At 56.5% G+C, this 24,156-nt stretch overlaps 1 protein-coding gene across 4 annotated transcripts in view; it reads right to left on the bottom strand.

The window, feature by feature from the left end:
- Nucleotides 1–1,881: 1,881 nt before the first annotated feature.
- The window catches only part of OTOF (otoferlin), a 126,010-nt gene continuing 103,735 nt past the window's right edge, over nucleotides 1,882–24,156 (bottom strand). The window contains exons 27-46 of one of the 4 annotated variants that reach the window (XM_063330773.1): nucleotides 23,681–23,800; nucleotides 22,544–22,705; nucleotides 22,092–22,254; nucleotides 21,032–21,162; nucleotides 19,303–19,332; nucleotides 18,193–18,330; nucleotides 17,723–17,789; nucleotides 15,629–15,783; nucleotides 14,717–14,851; nucleotides 13,684–13,821; nucleotides 12,286–12,413; nucleotides 11,557–11,727; nucleotides 10,840–11,000; nucleotides 9,996–10,138; nucleotides 9,427–9,515; nucleotides 7,291–7,389; nucleotides 5,380–5,621; nucleotides 3,764–3,942; nucleotides 3,499–3,599; nucleotides 1,882–2,935 (exon numbers count right to left, since the gene is read on the bottom strand). In XM_063330773.1, the coding sequence (XP_063186843.1) occupies nucleotides 2,755–2,935; nucleotides 3,499–3,599; nucleotides 3,764–3,942; nucleotides 5,380–5,621; nucleotides 7,291–7,389; nucleotides 9,427–9,515; nucleotides 9,996–10,138; nucleotides 10,840–11,000; nucleotides 11,557–11,727; nucleotides 12,286–12,413; nucleotides 13,684–13,821; nucleotides 14,717–14,851; nucleotides 15,629–15,783; nucleotides 17,723–17,789; nucleotides 18,193–18,330; nucleotides 19,303–19,332; nucleotides 21,032–21,162; nucleotides 22,092–22,254; nucleotides 22,544–22,705; nucleotides 23,681–23,800 (2,733 nt within the window). In that variant the 3' untranslated portion in view covers nucleotides 1,882–2,754. The remainder of the gene's footprint in view (nucleotides 2,936–3,498; nucleotides 3,600–3,763; nucleotides 3,943–5,379; nucleotides 5,622–7,290; nucleotides 7,390–9,426; nucleotides 9,516–9,995; nucleotides 10,139–10,839; nucleotides 11,001–11,556; nucleotides 11,728–12,285; nucleotides 12,414–13,683; nucleotides 13,822–14,716; nucleotides 14,852–15,628; nucleotides 15,784–17,722; nucleotides 17,790–18,192; nucleotides 18,331–19,302; nucleotides 19,333–21,031; nucleotides 21,163–22,091; nucleotides 22,255–22,543; nucleotides 22,706–23,680; nucleotides 23,801–24,156) is intronic. The other 3 variants (XM_063330774.1, XM_063330775.1, XM_063330776.1) reach the window with 3 other exon arrangements.

Below are 24,156 nucleotides of genomic sequence, written 5' to 3'. Positions count from 1 at the left end.
AGCCGTCTCCCTCTAAGAGGATTATCGTGGTAGGTGTAATATACTTAAGGGATTGTTAAGAACAATAGCGTTTCGGCAGCACACCGTGGCCCAGGCTGCTGTCACGGCCTGTTGAGACCTCTCAGATCCGCGGGACAACGTACTCTGTGGATTAAACTTTATTTTCTGAGCTGGTTAGGAAAGAAAACGAGCAAACAAGGGCTCCATCCCCTTCGTACAGGGTAGGCTAACACGAGAGGTCTCTAATTCATCACTTAACTGGGGGGGAAGGGCTGTACCTGCCGTTGGCACCACCTGTATTTATCCAGCCATGTCCCCCTCCGTGTCCCCCAGTGTTGCCCTGATGCTGCGGGGATGGGCTCGGTCCGGCTCAGCAGCTCCTCGCACATCCCTCCCTCACCCCCATCCATCACCCCCCGCATCCTCGCTCATCCCTCCGCATCGCCCTCCCAACGCGAAGGGGCCCTTACACCCTTCCCAGGGTCCCTGAGCTGGGGGGGATGTCCCACCTCTGAGCACCCAAAATCCGGGTGCTGTGATCTGCTTTGGTTGCCTGGGGCACCTTCTCCCACCTTTGGGCTCACTGGTGGGCGTCCCGGACAGCGGGTCCGTGTGCTGATCCGAGCTGGGGCTGCGGGAACATCGAGTAAATCCTGCTGGGGGCGAGCGGGACCAGGGGACGGAGCCCGTCCTGCCCCGTGCAGGGATGTTTGCAGCGCTGGGGGAGGCACAAAGCAAATCCCGTGTCCTCCCATCACGCCGGTGAGGGAGAACTAACCTCTACTTGACGCTGCTCCAAGAGACACGGTCAAATGCGTGTCCCTGGAGTCCTGAGCCACATGGCCGGTGGGACGTGGGTGATGTGCAGGTGCTGGAGAGGGACCAGTCCACACCCAGCTCCTGAATTTGCCCAGTTTTGGGAATCATTTGGTGAGTGGGTAAACCAGGAACTGTGTCTGACAGGTGGGAGCTGGGTGAGGCTGGGGAGGTGATGGGAGGAAACCTCATGGGGTCCAACCAGGCCAAGTGCAGGGTCCTGCCCCCAGGTCGGGGCAACCGCTGGTGCCAGCCCAGGCTGGGGATGGAGGGATGGAGAGCAGCCCTGAGAGAAGGGCTTGGGGGTGCCGGGGGGGGAGAAACCGGCCACGAGCCGGCACCGTGCGCTGGCAGCCCAGAAAGCCAACCAAGTTGGGGGGGTTCAGCCTGGAGAAGAGAAGGCTCCGCGGAGACCTTCCAGCCCCTGCCAGTCCCTCAAGGGGCTCCAGGAAAGCTGGGGAGGGACTCTGGAGCAGGGAGGGGAGCCGTGGGACGAGGGGGAAGGGTTTTACACTGGAAGAGGGGAGATCGAGATGAGATATTGGGAAGAAATTCTTTGGTGTGAGGGGGGTGAGCCCCTGGCCCAGGTTGCCCAGAGAAGCTGTGGCTGCCCCATCCCTGGAGGGGTTCAAGGCCAGGTTGGCCGGGGCTTGGAGCAACCTGGGCTGGTGGGAGGTGTCCCTGCCCAGGGCAGGGGGTGGCACTGGGTGGCCTTTAAGGTCCCTTCCCACCCAAACCATTCTGTGATTCTATGAAGTGACCAGGAGTCTCCTGCCCATCACCGCCCTCCTCGGTCCCTGCTGTCCCCAGGACGTGGCTGTCTGCCCACTGCCGTCCTGCCCAGAGGGGACAGCAGGGCCCGGCCGGGTTTGCTCCCCGTGCAGCGGAGGGACCAGGCTGCCGCCCCGGGCACGGGAACCGGGAGAGGCTGCGGGAGAAGAGGCTGCGACCGGGAAACAGCGGGGAGACGGAGGGAAGGAGGAACGGGCTCCTCTGGAGCAATGAGCCATGTCCCCACTGACGTGAGACCGTGGTGGAGAATGCGGACGTGAAAGTCGACTTTTATTGACTGATTAAAACAGTAGTATCCTGAAAACTTCCCCAAGATCTCCTCAGTTACTCAGTGAGGGCCTTGCACGCCGGAAGCTGGGAAAGGTGGCTTTTCCGCAGCTGAACCTTGCAGCCAGCTGAGAAAAGAGCCCTTCCCTAATACACACGGCAAGAAAGACTCCAGCCGCAACACAGATCAATCCAAGCAGCATAAACCAAGAATCCAGAAGGCCACAGGGAGCTCACGCTGTGCTGGGGACCCTGGCTCCCTGTGAGCCCCCGGGGATGTCCAGCCACCACCACCTCTGGGTCGGTCACCTGCGGGAGGTGTTTGAGCTGCTGGACGCCCCCCTGCCTCTGCCGGAGCCACGGGGAGGGAAGAGCCCCAGGGCTCTCTGCAGGGCCTTGGTGGTCGCTGGGGCACAGGACTCGCTGTCCCCCACGGTGACATGGGGGGACAGTGACCTCCAGAGCCATGAGTGGAGCAGGGACAGTGCTGGCAGCAGGGACAGGCGTTGGGGCCGCTCTCTGCTGTCCCCGCACCGGTGGGGCTTGCATGTCCCCAGCCATCCCAGGTCCCCGCTTCATCCTTCTTTCTGAACGTCCCTCCAACGAGCCTTGGCCCCAGTGGCAGCTCTGGTTGCCCAGCAGTAGCCAGCTGGGCACCTCCACCAGCCCCGGTAAAGGATGCACAGCCTCGGGATCGATACCATCCTCCAGCCCCATTTCTCTGGGACTCAAACCACAAACGGGACCCACAGAGGAGGAATGCAAAAGCGGAGGGCCAGCAGCAGCAGGGAGATGGCCCCCGAGGTGGGAAAGAGAAGGGCATGGGGCCGGGGGAGGTTGTGCCGCGGGAATGGGGACATGGGGGAAACCTCCCATGCTTCATGCTCCCAGCAGCTTCTTGACCATGTAGCCTGGCATGCTGTAGAGGAAGAGGGCGATCATGATGAGGAGCAACAGGGCCAGCACGATTTTGATGATGAGCCACTTGTAGCGTGTGCAGATGAGGTATTTGATGGACTTGAGTGGGTTCAGGAACCAGATGAAGGACGTGTCCGGGCGGCTGCAGGGGAAGGAAATACCCACCATTAGCGCCATGGCCATGGAGAAGGTCGATGGTTGGACTCGATGGTCTGGAAGGTCCCTTCCAACCTGGACAATTCTATGATTCTAAGGGATGCGTGGCAGGCAGTGCAACAACGGTCATGGTGGGCCAAGGGAGATGCGGGATCCCCTTCCCTGGGTGGGCCTATGCAGAGTGAAAGAGGCCAACCAGGAGGATCAGGAGGGTGGAGAAGGGGACTCGGCATGACGTGTGTCAGGTGGAGTAACGCAGGTTCATGAGGGAGCATGAGGATTCCAGTCGGAGCTGGAATCTGGTGGTGAGGACTGGAGGGGAGGAGGAGGAGGTGGGAGGCCAAGGGAAGGGGATGGAGCCAAGGAGAGAGGCAGAGGAGGAACAAAGTGAGGAAAATGAGCAGGGCAGTGAATAGCAGGTAATGGGGGGAACCAGTAGAGATGGCTCTGCCCACGATCCTCATTCCTACATCCCCCAGTGCGACCCCTCCTCACATCCCCATGCCTGGCTCCCTCCCCGGGGACCACCCCAAGGTGGTTCCTCCTTACTTGGGTTTCTCCAGTGGATCGGGCTCATTGCGAGCCAGCCCTGCGGGGGATTTCTCTGCCTCCTCTGCCGTCAGAAGGTGCAGTTCAGCCTCGACTTTCCCCTGCAGGGAGCAGAGAGTGGTGCTGAGACTTAGGTCCCCACCTCAGCCCCCCAAGACATGGTGACAGGGGACCTGAGAGAACAGAGGCAAGTGGTGGGGGTGAAGGACGTCTGCAAAGAGTGAAATCCCCAGATACAAAATTCCTCCCTTTTCCCCATCCTTACCGTGATCTCCAGCTCATCATTCTCATCTCTGGCCACGAATGGCCACCAGCCCTTCACCCGCTTCTGCTTGAAGATGGAGACCATGGGCAGCTCTGCCTCGTTTGTCACCATCTCCAGGCTGCACTGTTTCGATGTCTTGGCTCCCCGGGGGAAGCGGTTCAGGTCCAGCTCGATGGCCCCTGGCAGAAGAAAGGGGAGCACAGATGTTGTCACCCCCAACATGCTGAGTCCTTGGCTGGTGGTGGGCTGGCCCAGCATCTCCTGCCCTGGAGAGCATCTTTGAACTGGCTCTATGAACTAAAAAGCTGACATCTTTGCTACAGGAGCAGCCTTTGAACGCCAGTGGGGACAAGGGCTCTCATAGAATCATAGAATCATTTAGGTTGGAAAAGACCCTTGGGATCATCGAGCCCAACCATCAACCCCACTCTACAGAGTTCTCCCCTACACCGTATCCCCCAACACCACATCTAAACGACCCTTAAACACATCCAGGGATGGTGACTCCACCACCTCCCTGGGCAGCCTATTCCGGTGTCTGACCACTCTTTCGGGGAAGAATTTGTTCCTAATGTCCAGCCTAAACCTCCCCTGCTGCAGCTTGAACCCATTCCCTCTTGTTCCATCGCTAATTACCTGGGAGAAGAGACCGGCACCAGCCTCTCTCCAATGTCCTTTCAAGTAGTTGTAGAGAGTGATGAGGTCTCCCCTCAGCCTCCTCTTCCTCAAACTAAACAGTCCCAGCTCCTTCAATGGCTCCTCATCAGATTTATTCTCCAGGCCCTTCACCAGCTTCGTTGCCCTCCTCTGCCCTCGCTCCAGCACCTCGAGATCTCTCTCGTGTTGAGGTGCCCAGAACTGGACACAAGACTCAAGGTGTGGCCTCACCAGTGCTGAGTACAGAGGGACAATCACCTCCCTCCTTCTGCTGGTCACACCATTCTAACACAAGCCAGGATGCCATTGGCCCTCTTGGCCACCTGGGCACACTGCTGGCTCATGTTCAGCCCCTTGTCAATTAGAACCCCCAGATCCTTTTCCGCCACGCAGCTCTCCGGCCACACTGCCCCAAGCCTGGAGCGATGCATGGGGTTGTTGTGGCCCAAGTGCAGGACCCGGCACTTGGCCTTGTTGAAGCTCATACCATTAGCGTTGGCCCATCGATCCAACCTCTCCAAGTCTCTCTGTGGAGCCTCCCTATCCTCACGCAGATCAACACTCCCACTTAACTTGGGGTCATCTGCGAACTTACTGATGATACACTCTATGTCCTTATCAAGGTCATCAATAAAGTTGTTAAACAGAAATGGTCCCAACACCGAGCCCTGAGGGACACCACGTGTGACGGCCACCAGCTGGATTTAACTCCATTGAGCACCACTCTTTGGGACCGTCCATCCAGCCAGTGCTTGATCCAGCAGATCGTATGCTCATCCAGGCCTGCTCTTCCCAGCAGCATCTAAAGGGGGTTTGTAGGGTGCTGTGGACTTGAAGAGCAGAGCTGCCCTTCCAGGTTCTGTTCCTATATAGGCTTTGTCTCATCCCACACTGCTCCTTTCTTGTCCATCCATGGGCTCCCTGCCCCATTGCCCCAGCTCAGCAGACCCTCTACTTACCAAGGAAATCATCGGCCGAGAAGTGGTCAGCATCCCAGACTTGCAGGGTGAGGCGAGCTGGGATCTTGTACTCGGTCTCATCCCAGGAGAACATGGACTCCTTCTTGGAGATGACGATCTTCTCCTCCGCCATCAGGTAGTCAAAGGGGAAGATGTAGCGCCAGTTGAAGTTGCCTTCACCGGTGAGGGAGTGGTAATGGACATCTGTGTCTTGCTTGTCCTCCTGCTGACCCTTCAGCCACCTGCAGGGCCCAGAGGGATGAGAGGGGTGGCACACGTTACCGGAAGGAGGAGAAGACACAGAACCATCCTGTCCATACAGCCAGGTTGTCTCCAGGACAGATCGTAAGGACCTAAGAGGTGTGAGCTGGGGCTGCAGCAGCAGCTTCTCCAAGGGGCAGAATGGGCACGGGGGCAAGAGGGCCCTAGAAGGAACAGGGGGGTTTGAGAGCAAGAAATGCAAGTGGGATGTCTGAGGTGTTTCTCAGGGGCAGGGAGATGCTGAAGAGATGGAGAGGAGAAGGAGCATTGCTGGGGAGCCTGGAGCAGCGCATGCTGGAAGGGTGTCCCCATCTCGCCCTGGTGGAGCAGGAGAGGCTCTAGAGACCTTCTCGCTCCACCACGGGGTATTTTGCCCTCCCCCGATGGCAGCAATCCGTGTGAAGGCAGCTCCGTCTGTGCTGGCCCCCGCAGGCTCCCTGCGCCAGGGCGCGTCTACCGGAGCCCATCAGAGGTGCGTAGGGCCAGCTGCATGCTCTGCTGGGGGCTGGGGTTGTCTCTGCCAACCCAATCTCCAGCAAAAGGGGACGTGAAGTGCCCAGCTCAGATGGGCACCGTGTCACTGGAGACAGTGGGATTCCAGTCCTGCTGCCCTGGGGTGGCCGTGTCCACCTTACCATCCCATGCACTTGTGCCCCACATTTTCTGGCTCCAGTGAGCAGGATTCCCAAAAGGGACACGGAGAACAGTCCACACCGGCAGGTCTGGGCCCCGGGGGATCACAGTTTTGTTTTAAAGACTGTGAGTGTCCCCCAGCCCCTTTCTCTGATGAGCCAAGGCATCTCCCCAGGGCGCTCAAAGGTTTTTGTCCGTCCGTTTGCCCTGGGGGGCTGCAGGGCCCCCAGCACGTCCCCCAGCAGGGACATGAGTCCGCGCTCAGGCACCCAATGCAGGGTTCTTCTCTCGGGCTCTGAGCATGCTGATCCCTGCTCTGCCCCGCAAAAACCACGAAGGTCAAACGATCGCCCACCACCCAGGTGGGGAAGGGCTGGAGCATCTCATATTCGGAGCCACTGTGGAAAAGCCACTGGGCTGACGGGACCCGAGACACCAAAAGGGACACAGGTGGGAAACCACCACCAGCTGGAACGTCGTTGCATTGATTTGAGGCCCTGTAAAGAACTGGGTTATGGGGGTGTGGGTCCCCTCATCCCTGTGCAGGCAAGTTTTGGAAAGGGCTTTCCCCTCCTGATGGATGAGGATGAAGCGGAGATGGGAACTAACCCCACTTTGGCTCCAGGTGCTGTAACCGGAGGTTGCAGGGCTGGGAGGCCAAGTGGGGGCTCCAAGACAAGCTCAAAAAAGGGGAAGAGGGGCAGACGGGACCAAGCAGCGAGGCCTCGGCCATTACCCCCTGACATAGATGTCAGACATCTTCTCTCCCGCCAGGAAAGCATCATCTTCCAAAACCACCTCATCGGTGTTCCAGATAATCACCCGCAGCTCAAAGCTGGGCGGCCAAGAGCCGAGAGAGAGAGAGAGAGATGGAGAGGCAAGAAACACAGCACAGAAGACAGTGGCACCACCGTCCATGGTGGTAACCCCCACCCCCCCCACCCCCGGCTCCAAGGCCACCCCGGGGACCCCAGGCGAAGCAGAGGAGGTGTCGCTGGCGTGCCACGCTGTACCTACCCCCTGACAAAAATGTCACTGGATTTCTCGCCAGTGAAGTAGTCATCGTCCTCCAGGATGACCTCGTCTGTGTTCCACACTATGACTCTAAGCTCATATCTGGCAGGAGGAAGGGAGACAAGGAGGTGAGGCACGGGAGCAGGGGAAGGGGCAGGAGGGAATGGGGTGAAGCCACCTGGAACCAGGGCCAGGCACCGAGATGGCAGGGAACTGCTCACAGGGACCTCATCTGAGGGATCAGGACAGGAGGGGGATCTCCCCCTGAGCTCGGATCAGCCCGGGCAGGGTGAGCAGAGCAGCAAGGGGGGCTTTACCTCCCTCCGCTTGGAACCTCTGCAAGACCCAAGACAAAGGCTCAGGGGGACAGCCCAGGCTTGGTCTTTGGTAGATTTGTGGCTAAAATGGGGTCTGTAAAACAGTCTAAGCCCAGCTCTCCTCCTGGTTTCCCCACCTTACTCAGCAGGGCTTTTCCCCCCTAGAAATGGGCATCACAGTCCTTTAGGGACTCCCGCAGGCTCTGAGATATTCCCAGCACTGCCTTTTGTGGGGAATCCTTTTTGGGTTTGCCAGTCACATTCGGCTTCATTGGGAATTTTGGTGATGGAGAAGGCAGCTCCATCAAAGTTCCCCAAGAAAGTGAGAGCAGGTGGAGGAAGAGCAGAAGCCCAATTCCTCACAGGGCACAGCTGCGACGTGGAAAGGCTGGAGGGAGGCTGGGGGATGGTGGCAGAGAAAGGCAGCCATAAGCACAGAAGTGCCGGGGAGTCCTCCAGATGAGGGGAAGGGGATGTACAGCGTCCTTGACCCACCTCCTCTGGCTTCTCCCTCTGGCAATGGCCCTGCGGGACTTGTAGGAGCCTCTCCAGCTGTGGGACTCCTGCCATCTCCTCCAGCCCCAGGAGCTTGTGGGTGGGAGCTTGAGGTGGGAGCTTGGCCCGTGCTGTGCCTCTCCAGCACCGAGCACCTACAGATAGTGTCGGGTCGTGCCCGGTGCTCCCAGCAAAGACAGGGGAGATGGATTAAACCCCTAGGATCATAAGCAGGCATAACCTTGCTTGAAACAGGCTATCCACCCGCAAACCCTCTCTTCAGCTCATCAATAGGAACATCTCAGCTCCAGCTCATAGAATCATGGAATCATTTCAGTTGGAAGAGACCTTTCAGATCATCGAGTCCAACCATCAACCCAACGCTGCCAAGGCCACCACTACCCCATGGCCCTCAGCACCACGTCTGCCCGGCTTTTCAATCCCTCCAGGGATGGTGACTCCACTGCTGCCCTGGGCAGCCTCTTCCAATGCTTCACAACCATGGGTCACTGCTGAGCGTGGCTGTCCTGGGCTGCAGTGCAGACAACCCTCTACTTTTCCAGTCTGTGCTGGTGTCCGGACCTTGCCCTTGGCCTCAGCTTTCCTCCAGTTCAGACCCCATCTGTAGCCCGCTGGGATCAAGGGACATTCTCTCCATCCAAGGCATCGTCTGCTGGGTACAGGAGTGCAAGAGACTCCCACCAGGATGCCTGGTGTTGTCCCTGTATCCCAGCCCTCGGGGGTGGGAAAAGGGGCCCAAGGACATGGTCTAGCAGGCAAGGCAGGGCTGGGAGGGATGTCGAGGGAAGAAATATCTTTCTTCTCTCTAAATGAGTTGGGAGAAGGCAGGGTGGGGAGGGAAGAACTCTTCATAACACTGCCTGTTGTCTGCTCTGTCCTGCTTGGATTGACCAACTCTGTCCCAGCAACCTTCCCTGCTCCGGGCTCCAGCCATCACCTCTGGGAAAGGGCCCATCCAAACTGCCCAGGGACGCCCTGCCCTGGGCTAACCCTTCCACTGCCCAGGAGGGCCTCGGGGATAATGAGTCATATTAATTAATTTCCTGGTCTACACAAACGAGAGAGATCGGGGGCAGCAGGGGATGGAACAGGTGGGACACCACTCTTCAGGAGCAGCTCTGGAAGGAGAAGACATCTCTTGATGCCTCCAGCCCTGGGATCTCTGGAAATGCCAGCGTGGGAGAGGTGCCCAGGCAGAGGGCTGGGCCGGGCCGGGCCACGGAGCAGCAGCAGGAGAGGGGAGAAACAGGGCTCCATCCCGAGCCTCCAGTTTTCCATGGGGTTGGTGGGTCGGGAGGTTCCTTACTTCTTTGGTTTCCTGGGGGAAATATCAATGGCAGGGCCGGGCGCTGGCATGTCCATGGGGAACATGTCCACCCACATCTCCAGGCGACCCTGCAAGGTTGAAGAGGTGCAGTCAGCTCTCTTGGCCCCTCCTTGTCCCCTGCACCCAGCAATGTCCCTCCCCGCTCTTCTTTAAGCTCAATCTGGCCATGCCAGATGTGGGGCAGGGCTTGCAGCACTGAAGCCTGCCAGATATGGGGCAAGGCAGGGCTCCCCCGTGCCATGAGTCCTTTTCCACCCCCTGCAGAAGAAGAGTCTCATGGCGTGGTATCGTGCCGAGGTGCACAGGCATGGGGAGTCAGGGGACCGAGGGACTTGGGGGTATGACATGGTTGAAGGCACCAAAAATTGAGTCACCCTGCCGGGGTCAACAGGTGACTGTTAAGGGCTGTTGATGCCCAAGTGCCACTTTGCAGCGTGCCTCCCCCACCTCCGCTGCCCACAAGGTGGGTTACGGCTGAGATCTCAGCTCCCTGCTTGGAGGCTCTGCAGCGTGGGCTGCCACCACTCCTGCTCTGGGGCTTTGAGGACCTGCTCAATGCCCGGCTTGTCGGGGTTCAGCAGCGGACGTGTCTCCACGTGCTCGGGGACCAGCTTGCAGCCTGCCCGTGGGATGTCCTCCCAGTGGCGCAGCACGGTCAGGGCCAGGTGTTCGTCTGTCTGCTTCTTCTGACCTGCGTGGACAAAGGGAGGGCTGAGCCTGGAGAACTGGGCAGAGAGACCCCAGGGACAGCAAACAACCCCATTCCTCTATCCCTGCTCCAGGGGAGCAGAACTGACTACTAGCTACTCCTCTCCATTCCCTTGTGCACATTCTGTCCTTCAGCCAACACCCCCAGCTCCTCTCTTTCTGTAACTCATGTCCTTTACAGAAGGTCTGGATCCTCTGCCAGTCTGCATTTTCCCAGGCTGAGCAAGCTCCATAACCACTGACCATGTTCTCCTCCTCTTCCGCACCCCTCCTGGCCCACCTCCATCTTTCTTGAGCATGCGTGAGTGTGTTGGGAACACAACCATAGTTTGGGGCTGCAGTTACATGGAGAATGGCTTCCTAAACCCTGGAAAGGCCAGGGTGGGCTGTCTTCATTGCTCCTTGGGCGTACGCTTCCAGGAGGAAGTTTTCAAAGGCAGCTTTGGTGATGCTGTACCACGGATGCCCATGAGTGATTCTAGGGGCAACCCACCGGCCTGGGCGGTCTCTAGGACTGTCTAACTGGTCACGTACTGGAAGGTCCATTTAAGGTGGTGGATGGAGAGTGACTGCAGTGCTGCTTTAGGGTGAGGAGGCCACTGCATCTGTCTCCAATCCTGGATGATGAGGGGACACCCCAGACCCCTGCTCCCCTCCACAACCTTCATCCCATGGGGCAGGTACCATTTTCATCCTCAATCTCCGTGGGGCCGGTGAAGACTCTGTTGGCAACTTTCACTCTTCCTCCTGGCCCAAAGTGCGGCCCATCCACCTTGCCCTCTTTGCACAGCTTGGACAGGATTTGGGAGGGCTTCATGGGGTCACGCCAGGTGTTATAACCGTGTCTGCCAATAGGAGGGCAAGGTCAGTGAAGCAGTGACAAGATACAGAGGAAAAAGCGATTTTGTTCCTCTCTGCCAGCAAAACAAATGCTACTGCCACGAAGGAGCCAGGATTCCCAGGGGAAGGATGTGAGGGAGAAAGCGTGAACCTTCAGAGCAGACCAGGGCTCTCTCTGCCCCCACTCTACACTTCGCTAACACCCCCCCACCTCAGCCCCTTGACTCCGTGCTGACTCAGACCGGACATTCCCAGCGCACCCCACTTGATTCCTGATGCTCAGCATCGCTCCTTTGGTCCTGCTGCCATTTCAGCTCTGGCGTCACCACTCTACCCAGTCCCACCAGTGCCCCTCGGTCCCTTCCTCCCTGCCTTGGACTCCTGACAACCCACTCCACTGCTGCCCTGCTGTGCTGGTCACAAAACCTGTCTTAAGAGTGAGGAGATGCACAGATTCCTCCATTAGCAGGCAATAAAGGAGGGAGACTCCTGCGGGAGATCTCGGCTTGGTGTGGAAGATGAGACAGGCAGAAGGTTGGGCAGAAAAAGCTTTGCTCGTACATGGAGTAAGTCTGCGACACCCCACAAGTAGCTCGGTGCTTGCTGTAGTAGCGGTTCTCCAGGTCAATCTTGGTCTCTCCAATGAGGTCGTCGGTCCCCACCAAGTCCCAGTCGTACACCGCCACTGTCAGCATGGACTCCATGGGGAAGGTGGCCTCGATGTCAAAGGATCTAGGCAGGCCAGGGGAAAGAGAAAAGCTGTTGAAGGTTTTGGCTGCTACTCAGGACAGACGCGTGGGTGAGGTGGGTCTGCTCCACTCTGTGGACAGTGTTTAATGTGCGTCTACCGCTGCAGGACATCCGAGGTAGGGGTTTTAACTGACTCTCTGCGTGGGCTGTTTCAGATCCAGCAGCCCCAGACAGAAGGTGGCACAGGGTGACTGCTTGACCCGGATGTCTCAATAGCCCTGAAACTAAGTTGTGTGTCACTGGAGAGCCCGGCCATACTCTCACTGGAGTTTGGGCCTAATGATCCCTAAAGTAGGTGCTTAATCTTGATCAGATATGGGCATCTCTTAGACACCCTTTACTATATTGACCATACGCTGGCAAAGAAGGAGAGATGGCTGAAATGAGGATGCCTACGGTGCTTGCAAGGAAAGTTCTGTGTGACGAGTCCCACCTCAGCTGGGGGACAGCTAGGGTGCAGGTCCAAGGGCTGCCAAGCTTGGCTCAGGCTTAGCTCACCCCTTCCAGGTGCAGGCAGGTCACAGGGCTGGGGCAACTCACTTTCCAAAGACAGGGTTCAACTGCTTGGAGATGTAGTTCTCCTTGTCTTTGATGTCCGTCTTCCCCAGCTTGATGGCAATGTAGGGGTCGGCTTTCCCATTGATGTCAGCTGGGTGAAGGTCCGTGGCCTGTAGAGCATGGATGAGATGTATCAGTGTGGTCCACAGCAGTGAAGAATTCAGGGATGGCCCCATTCTCCATCTCTGAGACCATCTGGCCTTGCCTGGCCGTAGGCATGCAGCTAAGCACTTTGGTCCCCCAAACAGAACGTCTTGGTTTAAACTGGGGATAAATCCTGCCTTGTGTTAATCCTTGTCCTGGTATGGGGAGGGGTTGGGGCTGGTAGTGTCCCCTCAGAGAGACATAACCACAGCCTCCTTTGGCATCTCTTTCATCAGTGTGGAAAGAAACTGGCTCCTCTAAAGAAAGACCCAGAGCACAACCTGACCAAGAGGTCAAGAAGACTGTCCCCTTTGTTCTCTCCACTCACTACAGTCGGGCCAAGGGATTTGGCTTCTCCCCAAAAAGGGGGTGAGTATCCCCAAACTCTTCAATCCCAACCTCCATCACGGCACACAACAGCAGATGCCCATGCTAGGCCACATTCGGCCAGTGCTGGTGGTTGCGGGTGCCGACCAGGCTGGTGTCTGCCATTGCAGCCTCAGTCTGTTGGTGATGGATGGGAGACTCGTTACCCCACTGGGCAACGGGATGCAGCACTAGACGGAGAATCAGGCTAGTGGGAAATGTAGCCAAAAGTAGGTTGCATTTGTAAAACACCGCGACAAGGTGGTGACAAAGAGCAGCCCAGGTGCTTCTAGCAAGACTGAGATCCCTCTCAAGTTCCTGGTTACCGTACCTCTCTCACATGCTCGGGAACACAAGGATGACTAGTTTAGGGGTCAGGAAAAGACTGTTTCCAGAGCACGCTCCATATGAAGAAACATGCGTTAGCTCAGGGCGTGTTCAAGGAGGTGCCATGACGTTCAACCAGGTCTACTAGACCCTGCCAGCTCCCATTCAGCTCTGCATGTGCCTCACTGGGGCATCATGGCTACGTAAAGAACCAGCACCTGACAGTCAGGGCTGATCCAAATTATCCAGCCTGAGTCAAGCACTAGGACAGACATGTCGGTCCATCCTACACACCAGAAGAAAGGTCTCTGGATCTGGCAGGAGCTTGGATCTGGCTTGCTCCCAGTGCTCAGAGCACACAGCTGTGGAGACGCCATTCAAGTCCCCATCAATGAGTTGCCTCAGTCCTTACCCTGCATCCTTGGCCCTGAAGCGCTAAGAGCTGAAAACCAACATCCCTACGGCTTTGGGACCAGCTCCTGGGCGTGCGCCATGGAAGGGAGCGCAGGATCACGCCTTGCCACGCCGCACAGCTATACGCACCCGCACAATGTAGACTCGGACCAGCACGTTGATGGGGTCGTTGCTGGGGATCCCCTGGAACATGCCGAAGTTGGGGTCGTATCCTGCCTCCTTGGTGATATCATCAGGGAGCGGCACTTTGTAGACACACATGGAGCCCTGGTGCGAGGGAGCGCACAGCCCGGTGAGAGCCCTGCCGCCCAGGGGCTCAGGGTAAGCAGACCCATCCCAAACCACCCTCCCTGAGGACCCAGCCAATATCCTTGTTTCTAGCCACGTGCCGGAGCAGACAGGCCGGATCTGGAAAATTCCTCCACCTCTTCAGGGGTTGCAACCATAAGCAGAGCTATTGGACAAAGGGAAGGAGGCCCGCAGAGGAGTCAGGCCCGCAAAGTGCTCATGGACAGGGATTTCCAAGAGTAAAACTGACAGGAGGACGAAACAATGGGAGTAAAAGGGTGGGCTGGAAAATGTAGGAACTACCACATGAAATACTGCTGATTTCTACGCTCCCTAAGCATCTGATCCCAGCTAAGGTGGGGACCTGCCTGCTCATCTCCTCTGCTGAGCAAAAAAAGGGCAAAACTGGCACCAACAGGCTTCATCTGGCCAGGATCATCACACCCTCAAGAAGGTTCTTGATCAAGAACCTTATACCTGACAGACGTGCTCCTATGTTGCGTGGGGACTGGCAATGGTGCAACATGGCCGTGAGCCCAGGTGACTGGTGTTGGTGAAAAACGGTTCACAGAGATAACCCAGGGCACGACTTATTTCCAGAGTGGGCAAGAAAGAGGAGCTGCTTTTCCCTCAGCCTTCTGGAAGAATCATCGAGGGCCTGTTTGCCTGCAGATCACCACCTCTGTGGGTGTGCTCTTTGAAGCCATCTGACTTCTGGCTTTCCCTCCTTGCAAGGTGCCTGCAGCTGGGTCAATGAAAATTGGTTTCTATTGCATCCAACCCCTTCCTGCTAAACCAGCTTCTGCAGAGAAACCTGTTGGCAAGGGCTTCCCAAGCTGACCCTGCCCTGGCCAGACTCAGCAACCAAACTCACTTTGAACCTCCCCACTATCCGCTCCTCTTCCGTTGCGTTGTCGTCGTTGTCCCCAGTCTTCCCACGGAGCAGGTTGAAGGTGTGCAGCCAGTCCTCAAAGTTATCAAACTCTGTTTCCAGCTCTTTGTTGAAGACCTGAGATGGCAGAAAGTCAAAGGAGGTGAATTAGGCAAAAAAACCCCCCGAAAGGTGAGAAGAAGATATGGTGACTACCCATGTCAACTCAGAGAGAAGCCGGACACCTCAGCTCTCAATGCCCAGTTCTCTAGTAAGAGAAAGGATCTCCAGGGTCATTGGGTGGAACCTTGATGCCACGAGCACCTCCCCAAACTGACGACGTACAAGAAGGACGCTCAGGTGAATGGGCGAGGTGGCCGTCTCCCCTCTGTGCAAGACCCAGGTTCAAACCCCTCCTGACCCCCAGAATCACAAACTACATTAATCCTAACAACCACCATGGGCCAGTACGTTGAACCAGAGACCATCCCTGCCCCGAGTCCTGGCTGGGCCAGCCATAGCCAGGCTGGAAAACTCCTGTCCTGCCAGGGCAATCCAAGCTGCCCCAGTCATAGAATACCAGGTTGGAAGGGACTTCAAGGATCATCTGGTCCAACCTTTCTTGGCAAAAGCATGGTCTAGACAAGATGACCCAGCACCCTGCCTGACCCAAGGATGATCCTTTCCCAGGGCAAACCCTTTTCTATAAAGCTTGTTACCTCTGATTCCTTCAAACTATGGTAGTCCCAAGGCACATCTCACCTAGGGTTAGATACCCCTCAGGTAGACAGGGTGCCTCAGGCAGGGTTGATCCATCCTGCTCTGATCTCCAGATGGCTGGAACTGCTACCCTGCCACACTTCCAACCTCCCACCGGGCAGGTAGGGTCTCCTCCTCCCCTGCCAACACACACACCTTCAGTTCATCAATCTTCTGCTTGTTCTTCTTCTCAGGAAGCTCAGGGGCTGACTGTTGCTTCTTTTTCTTATCGTCCTTAGGTGCCTTGGACTTCTCCTTGTTCTTCCCCTGACCCTTGGAGCCTTTCATGGGAGAGTCATCAAGTTTGATTTCTGAGTCCGAGGGGAAGCGGCAGGGAGGGAGGAGATGGAAATGAGGATGAGGAGGGATGGAGGAGACAGGGAAGGGGGGACTTCATCAAAGTCCTTCAAACAGGAGGAGCATGAAAGCTGACAGCTGCTACTGCCTGCAGCTCCCACCCCAGCCCTCTCCTGTCTTTCCTTGACTCTGGCCACTGCTGCCCAGGTCACAGCACCTCCAGGAGCCCAGAAATCTCTGTGCAGGGAGGTTCCGAAGCTGACCTGAGAAGTCATTTGGAGGACTACGAAATGGACTGAGAGTGCTAGGCTCTGGCTAGCTTCAACAGCAGTGAGAAGACCTGGTCCTGCCCTCAGCATCTGCTTTTCTTCCTTCTACTGGAGGCTTTTCCTGCTGTGTGCAGCCTGGAGAATAGAACCCCAGCCTAGGTATCGCGGAGGGGACAGTGCTGGATGCCCAGCACCAGAACGCAGGCTGCTGCCCTGGAAGAGGTGTTGCCCATGACCAGCTGCAGTGACGGGTTGTTGGGGTCTCTGTTCAGACCAACCACCAGCCAGGGACAACACCTACGCTGGGAACAGGCTGCCTGGAAAGGCACGTTCAAAGAAAACTTCTCCCAGCCCTCTACAATCCCCGTCCCTCACTGCCTCTGCCAGCTTTCATGACTGCTGGGCAACGCAGAGGGGGACAGACAGACGACAAAGACTCAACGTGGAAGAGGAGAGGAGGAAGGAATGGGAGTGCCAAGGGGGAATGGATCCTTCTCAGAGGACAGAAAGAAAACAGTGGGGATCACAAGACACTCCCCAGCAACCCCGCTGTGACAGCAAGCCCAGGAAGGAGCTGCTCAGGGTTGTCTCCAAGGTCAGCAAGAGCCAGCCTCATGTGTTTCATGATATGAAGACTAGTCTTCCAAAAGAAACCAGGCTCTGTATTTTTCTCAGCTAATGGATTTTGCATTGCCCGGGCATGACAGCAACCCGTTGACATGGAACATATGGAGAGCATGGGTGAAAGTCCTCATGGAAACCCCTCCAGGCCCCACTGGAGGTACTGGCAAGGAGCCTCCAGGCTGCAAATGGACAAAGTCACCCTTGACCAACATGTCCCACCTCACCAGTATTCTTGGTCCACGTCACTTGCGGTACAAAATTCATCTCAGCCAACTTTAGACGTCAGCGACACCCCATCTGAGCTACAGACCCCTGACTTCCTTCAGAGAAAAATGCACGTAGGGCATAGTTCATCTTATCATAACATAGTACTGAAAATAGGTCAGACAACTTGCCCTAAAAGTGTGTATTTTTCTTCACTGCCAGTGCCAGGAGAGCGGACAAGGAGGCCTCTACATGCAGGTGAAAGGAGTCAGATTAGATGAATCCCAGACCTTTTGTCTGGTTGAATCTTCCCTTTGTAAAACTGGAGCAAAATAAAAATAAAAATAAATTTAGGCCTCCTGCAAAACGAGGGTGGGAAACTCCGTGAAGGCGATCTAGAAGTATTACTTGGCGTGCTCAACAGACTTCAAGCACACATCCTTGAAGACTATAGCTAACACATCTGCACGGCCAAAGCGACGGGACTCTTAATGACATACTGAGGTGTGACTGCACAAAAATGTCCTCGGACAACGACATGGACCTTGGTGAGTAGTCTGCATGACTTGCGCATGGCCTTCCTCCCAGCATGGATGGGTCGGAGGCTGCCATGACACCACGCTCTGATTTGGCTTCACCTGGTATTAGCACGTTAGCCCAATGCAGCCCCCATTAGCCTTGCATTCATGAAAATCAACCCTGTGTGGGGGTGTACAACATGCTGGGAACATCTGGGAACGAGCAGAAGAGTAGCAGTAGGCTCCGAAAGGGATGCCCAAGCAACCAAGCCCAAGCAACCGAGTCCCAGTTCTACCTTCCCCTGCCATGCTCCCTCTCTCGTTCTCAACCTGCTTACCCTCTGCAATCTCCATTTCTTCCTTCTCCTCCGCCTCTGCTGCGGCCGCTTCCTGCTGCCGGAGTTGCTGGGGGAGAAATGAAGTGAAGAGGGAGTGGGTGCTTGTGCCGAGGTGTCTGCGCTCACCGGACATGCCTAACCCAGGGTCGCAGATCACTCCCCCCATCAGAGCCACCAGCGAGGTTCTGGCAGTGCTGGAGAAACCAAAGTTGCTCAAGAGCAGCCTCCAGCACCGATGTCGGCTCATACCTGGGCAAAAACCAGCCCACCCCAAGAGCAACTCAAGAAAGGACAATCCTGCTCAGCTCCGCCAGGTGAAAAAAAAAGCCTTGCCGACCACCAGGCAAGGTTATCGAGGAAAGCAACGCAGCCCCAAGCTTTGGAAGTAGCTGGAAACAGGGAAGATGTCACAGGCAGGAAACATTTCCCTCTTCCCCCTTCCGCACACCCCTCCTCTGCTCTGCACCCACCTCCTTCATAGTCTCAATTGAAGCAAAATACTTGGACCACCAGTCCAGCATGCTCTCGTCCGGCTCCTCCTCTTCTACTTCCTCTCCTCCTCCTCCTCCTTTCTTCTTCTTCTTCTTTTTCTCCTTCTCTTCCTCAGACTGCAGGGACAAGGGAAGCAAAGGCAGAGAAGAACCATAGAATCACAGAATGTGTTGGGTTGGAAGCGACCTCCAAAGGCCATCTCGTCCAGCCCCCCTGCAGTGAGCAGAGCCATCCACAACTAGATCAGGTTGCTCAGAGCCTCATCCAGCCTGGCCTTGGATGTCTCCAGGGATGGGGCCTCCACCCCCTCTCTGGGCAACCTGGGCCAGTGTCTCACCACCCTCAGTGAGAAGAACTTCATCCTAATGTCTGATCTAACCCTGCCCTGCTCTAGTGTAAAACCATTGCCCCTCGTCCTATTGCTACATGCCCTTGCAAACAGCCCCTCCCCAAGAGGAGGGGTCAGATGAAAGTTAAACGTCCCTTGAAGGGCAAAGGTGGTGGGTGAAGCACCTGAGAAGGCAGAACCCTCCAGGCTGGGTGGCCTCATTAACACTTTCCCCCATTTACAGCCGCAGGCACCGAGGCACAGAGCAGAGCAAGGTGCCCAAGGCTCGAGAGACATACGGTGTCTGAGTCCGGAGGCATCCCCTCCTTTCCGTCATCCCTTTCCTCCATGTGTTTCCCAGGCTACAGCACCGGAATCTTACACAGTGGCAACCCTCCCTCTGCCCCGCAAACTACCCTGGGTCCACTTAGTGGTGAAATAAAGCCTTTTGCTGCTGGTATCTGGTTGTGGTGGGAATAACCAGCATCTCTCCCACTGGGTGCTGCCTGCCCTGCTCCTCCTGGCACAGCTGGGCTGAGAAGGGCTGGCCCAGAAGAGCTTCCCAAGCTGCAGGAACCAGGCCACTGCCATATCTACTGATGAGACAACGCTGCTCTGTCTCTGCCCTGGGACGAAGGGACGCTGGTCCTCGCCTGTCTTGGGGTTGGTGAGGATGCATGGTCCATTGAAAGCCGCACAGAAGGGTAGGATGGGGTGTGGAGGGTTGGGAGCAGGGATGCAGAGCAGATCCATCACTTACCACGTCCACCTTCACCACTGCATCCGAGTTCTGCCGCCCAGGATGGAAGGGAAGAGGGAGAGGGAGAGCAGGTTAGCAGCGCAGCCTCAGCCGAGTACAAACACACTGGCACATGCATGCATGAGAAGTCCCAGGCAGCTCCCCAAAGATGAGGGAACCAAGCTTGAACGAAGCCTTGGATGAAGAACCCTGGCTGAAAAAGCTCTGCATAGAGGGGAGACGTCTGCCGTGACACACCAAACCCAACTCCGCGTGGGAGACGTCTCTCTTGCACAGAGGGACTGGGTTTGGAAAGACACCTCGGCTTTCAGCGTAGATAATACCTCTGCTCTCTTGGAGCTCTTCTAGGAAGGTCTATCTGGGAAGGTCTGCAAGCTACTGTGGTAGATTTCAAGAAGCACGTGTGTTCTGGGGCGCTCCAGACATACCCATGGACACAGACCCTGTAGCTCCTCTTGCATGAAGCTGTGTGAGCAAACTTACATGATACAGCTTCTCGTGCACGTACGAGGACCTCTACATACGGGTGCATGTGTGTGAATGGACCAGGGACCTTGTGGGGTGTTGTGTATGTGCATGAATCTGTACGCACGTGTTTGTGAGGCTTTGTATGTGCCGTAGCCTTCCTGGCAATGCGCACAAGTGAGGGGCTGTGCATATTCGGAGCCCACAACGTGCCTGTAGGCACACGTACGGACACGTGCTGCTTGTGCGTGCATGTCGGCTGCCCGGAGAAGCTGTGGCTGCCCCGTCCCTGGAGGGGTTCAAGGCCAGGTTGGCCGGGGCTTGGAGCAACCTGGGCTGGTGGGAGGTGTCCCTGCCCAGGGCAGGGGGTAGAATGAGATCATCTTTGAAGTCCCTTCCAACCCAAACCCTTCTGTGATTCTGTGTTGCTGCAAAGGGCCCCCTGCAAAAAGAAATCCAGTTCCTTTTTGTGGAGGAAGCTCCGGAGCAGAAGGGTGTGTAGAAGGAGCTGAAATTCCTGCTCTGGGCAAGAAGATGGGCACAGGCACATCCAGTGTGAACAAAGCCTAACGCCTCTGGGACACATCGCCTGCCCATTGCGTACGGTGCCGTATTTTCAGGGCAAAAGAGCAATAGGTCTGAAGGGCTTTGGGTGCCTCTGACTGACTCTGTCTGCCTGGACCAGCTCTATGCCACGCGCATCTGCCGAGTCCCGTACGGCTGAGGCTCGCTGAGCAGTGACATGGCACCGACCGCTCACCTGGACCTGCTGAACAGGCATCTCAGAGAGCTGACGCAGCCACCCGAGTGCCTCACAGCCAGTGTAAAAAGGAAAATAGCAGCAGGGCAATCTGCGTGGCCCTGGACTGCTTGCAGATGACGCGGCGCGCTTTGAAAGGGCAGGGTCGCTGCAGCTCCGCAGATGGGGAATTTCGGATGGGTCCCTCATGTCTGCGTTGGCCGCAGACAGGGACAGGGCAGTGCTCATTCCCACCTGACTGTTTTTGAAGGAAAACAGAAAGCTGTCTAATTTGCATAGCCCAGGACAGCCCTCCTCTGGGCAGCGAGCACCAGCTAATTTCAGCCAGGACTGAAAGAGGACAATTAGCAGGACTGACAACGACACAAGGCTCTTCATTCCAGGCGTCAGCCCAACCCCATGTTCGGCATGACAAGATGGCCTCTGTTTGGGTAGAATCCCTCAAAGATTGGCAATTCCATGAGGAAAGAGATGCTAAAGTTATGCTGACGTATGGATACTCACAGCTTCCAGCTTCACCATCGTCTCCATCTTCTTGATGGGAACCTCAGGTTCCATATTGACCACGATCTCCCCTGTGGGGCGAGAGCGATGGGCCCCGTTGGCCATTGCCAGATAGCCGTTGAGGTGTTTAGCTAGACAGAGGACAGAGAGAAAGAAAGAAGAAGAGAGGAGGATAGTGTAGAGGAGAAACTGAGAGCTCAGCTGAGATCCTACAGGATTGATGTAGGAGTGAGGTGTGACCACCCCGGTCAGAGAAGAAGAGGGGAGGAAATGAGCACAGACCCTTACAGCATGCTTAAAACCCCCTTTCATAGTGAAGGAAAGCAGATGCACCTGCACCAGCCTCCAGAGGAGAAGATGCAGAGAAGATGATTGCCCTGAAAGTCCCAGCTGTCACGGACACAACCACAGGTCCAGACCTCTGGCTGGAACCAGGGGTGGCCCCTGGCAAGCCCCCCACAGGCCTCCTGTCTCTGGCCAGCCAAGGGGCCTCCACTTCCACCAAGGACTGGGGGGAGATGAGCAATTCCTGCGGCTCACCAAGCCCTTGGCTGCTGTGCTGGGAGCGGGGAAAGTGGCTTTGTGATGGCTTTGTGATGGCTTTTGCTGGGGGTGCTGGTAGATGGAGTGGTGGTTGGGACTGAGAGGGGGGCCTCACTCTGCAGCTTTTATTTTTTTACTCTTTACTCAAATAATAGCGACAGCAGCAGGCACGGAGCATGGCAAATTCATCTCCCGGTCTGGAGGAACGTTTGGGGAGTGTAGAGTCGCGAAGCTGCAGAGATGTCAGAGGTGAACCAGCCCTTCTTCTCTTACAGGTATCAGGGGGAGCATGAAGTTATCACGGTGAGACCCATGGATCAAAACAATCAAAGGGGAATCATGGCCTCACCCTCTGCCTTCTCATCCCCTTGACCCCAACCCCAAAGCACTGCCTGCTTAACCAACAAGCAGGCGACATCCCACAGTCCTTGCAACCCTCTACCCATCTCCCTCTTCCCCACACGCTGCCCCACTGACCAACCACACCAGTCAGGTCCCCAGCATCCAAACCCGGTACCTGTCATATTCCAGTGCTGGGCTTTCTTATCTGGTGGGCGGTAGATGAACTTTCGGAGGGAGCTGACGGCGTGGGACCCCACCAGGGTGTAACGCCCGAAAGCCCGGCAGTCCACCACCCGGATGTTGAGGGGTGGATGGAGCAGCTCATTCTCCGGGAGGTCCTGGGAAGCAAAGGTGTGCTGGTTATCAAGGGCTGGGCGTGGGCTGTGGGATGTCTGCGTTGGTGGTTGGAAAGGCCAGTAGGGACTAAAACAGGGATTGTGTTGGAGGAAGAGGTCTGGAGCAGCTCCAGCATGGCTTAGGAGCCCTCAAAGGCCATCACCAACTGGAATGGAGCTCACACCCTCCATTGCCATGGGGAAACTGAAGCAAAGGGGCTACGACCCATGGTTTGGGCTCCAGAAAGTCTGGGTTTCAGCTGAGGGCTCAGGGGGAAGAGGAAACACTCACCACTTCGAACCACTTGACTAAAGTGCAGAAGTTGGGGTTTTTCTTGTAGTTCTGGATGAGGGATGACTGGACGCCCTTCCCAGCACACTCAATGTCCACACGGGGCCGGTCCACCTGGGCCAGGTTCACTCTCTTCAGATCCCTGAGCCCCCAAAACAAGATCTAGGGGAGGGGGAGGAGGAGAAGGAAGAGCGTGAATGTGAGAAGGACTGCCCCTGGCTGGAGCCAGGCTGGAGTCAAAGGAGTTGGTTCTCCATATCCCCCAGAAGCAGGGACCTGACTGCAAATGTCATTGCCCGGGCAGTGGTGGATCCCTGAGGTATCTCCTCCTCATCCACATGGCTCATGGCTGCACCAAAGTCTCTCTCTGACACCCCACATACTCTGCCCCACGCCTGATCTGCAGCAGCCTAAGCTCTCCAGCCTGCTGCCCTCAACTCCCTTTTCTGCCTTTCTCCCTTTCTGGCCGTTCTCTGCCATGGGACTCCACAGAGCAGGACCAGACCAGCTCTGTCCACCCACAGTGGCTCTTGATTCAGCTCTGGCCTCATTTTGTCCAAATGCTATCAGTATCACCAAGGAAACTTGCCTCTCCCTTCTTGGGATAACAGACCACCACCCTGATCAAAAGTTACCCTAAAACGAGATTTTTCCACCTCCTGGTTCCTCATGGCTGTATTCACCTTGCACATCAGAGGAATATGATTTATTTAACCAGATGCAAGTGTCTGGAAGACCAGGAGCTAGGATCCCTTTAGACACCTGCAGATCTGGTCATCAGCATCTCTCCTGAAGAGAGATACCTACAACCATGGCCGAATTGGGCACTGAACGTCACTGGATCACCACCACCTACCAAGACAACCAAGGGAGAGGGACCCTGAATGGCTGCATCACCCTTTAGGTATCTACAGAGACAGGAGAGGCATCCCGCCCTTGATGCCTGAGGTTGGTGGGATGCAGCTCTCCTGACCTGTGGGACTGCTTTGGGTGGAGATGTACTACACGTGTCTCTCTGATGCGCCCAGCGAGTCATCCCAGCCTCAGAGATCCCTCCCGACCTTCAAACGCCCGTGGGCAGGCTCTCCTGCCCCGCACAATGCTCAACATGAAAACGTGATGCCCCAAGGCAATTACCTCCACTCTGTATTTACTCAGCACCGGCCGAATCCCCAGTGGCACCGGCAGGATGGGGCCCCTGTCCATGTCCGTGGGGCCGTCGATTGGGGGCAGGTCTGACTTGCCCCCAGGGCCAATCTGGAAGAGATGCAGCCTGGGTTAGGATCTGTTCCTTTGAGCTGGTTCTCAGCTGCTGGGAACCACTTTTTTGTCAGTCTGGGCTGTAACTGGCACACCCTGGTCTCGTGCACTGGGTCTGTGTCGTCTCAGAGGGTGCCTGAGCAACAAGGGCTGGTGAGCATCCAGCTGGTCGTACAGCGCAGGTTCTTTTGGGAAAAGGTGTAGACATCAGCAGAAGGTGCTGGGCAGGGCTCTGCTTCCACACAGGACAGACCCAGCAGAAGAGCAAACTTAGCCCACCAATGCACCCCAACGCCAGGGCTGCCCCCTTTCCTCCTGCAAAGAGTTGCCTCTGCCTGGGCTGGGTGGGAAGA

Source organism: Chroicocephalus ridibundus, chromosome 3, assembly GCF_963924245.1.
Source record: "Chroicocephalus ridibundus chromosome 3, bChrRid1.1, whole genome shotgun sequence".
Classification (NCBI taxonomy): Eukaryota; Metazoa; Chordata; class Aves; order Charadriiformes; family Laridae; genus Chroicocephalus; species Chroicocephalus ridibundus.
The sequence above is the reverse complement of the archived record's forward strand: the minus strand, read 5'-3'. Positions and strand labels throughout refer to the sequence as shown.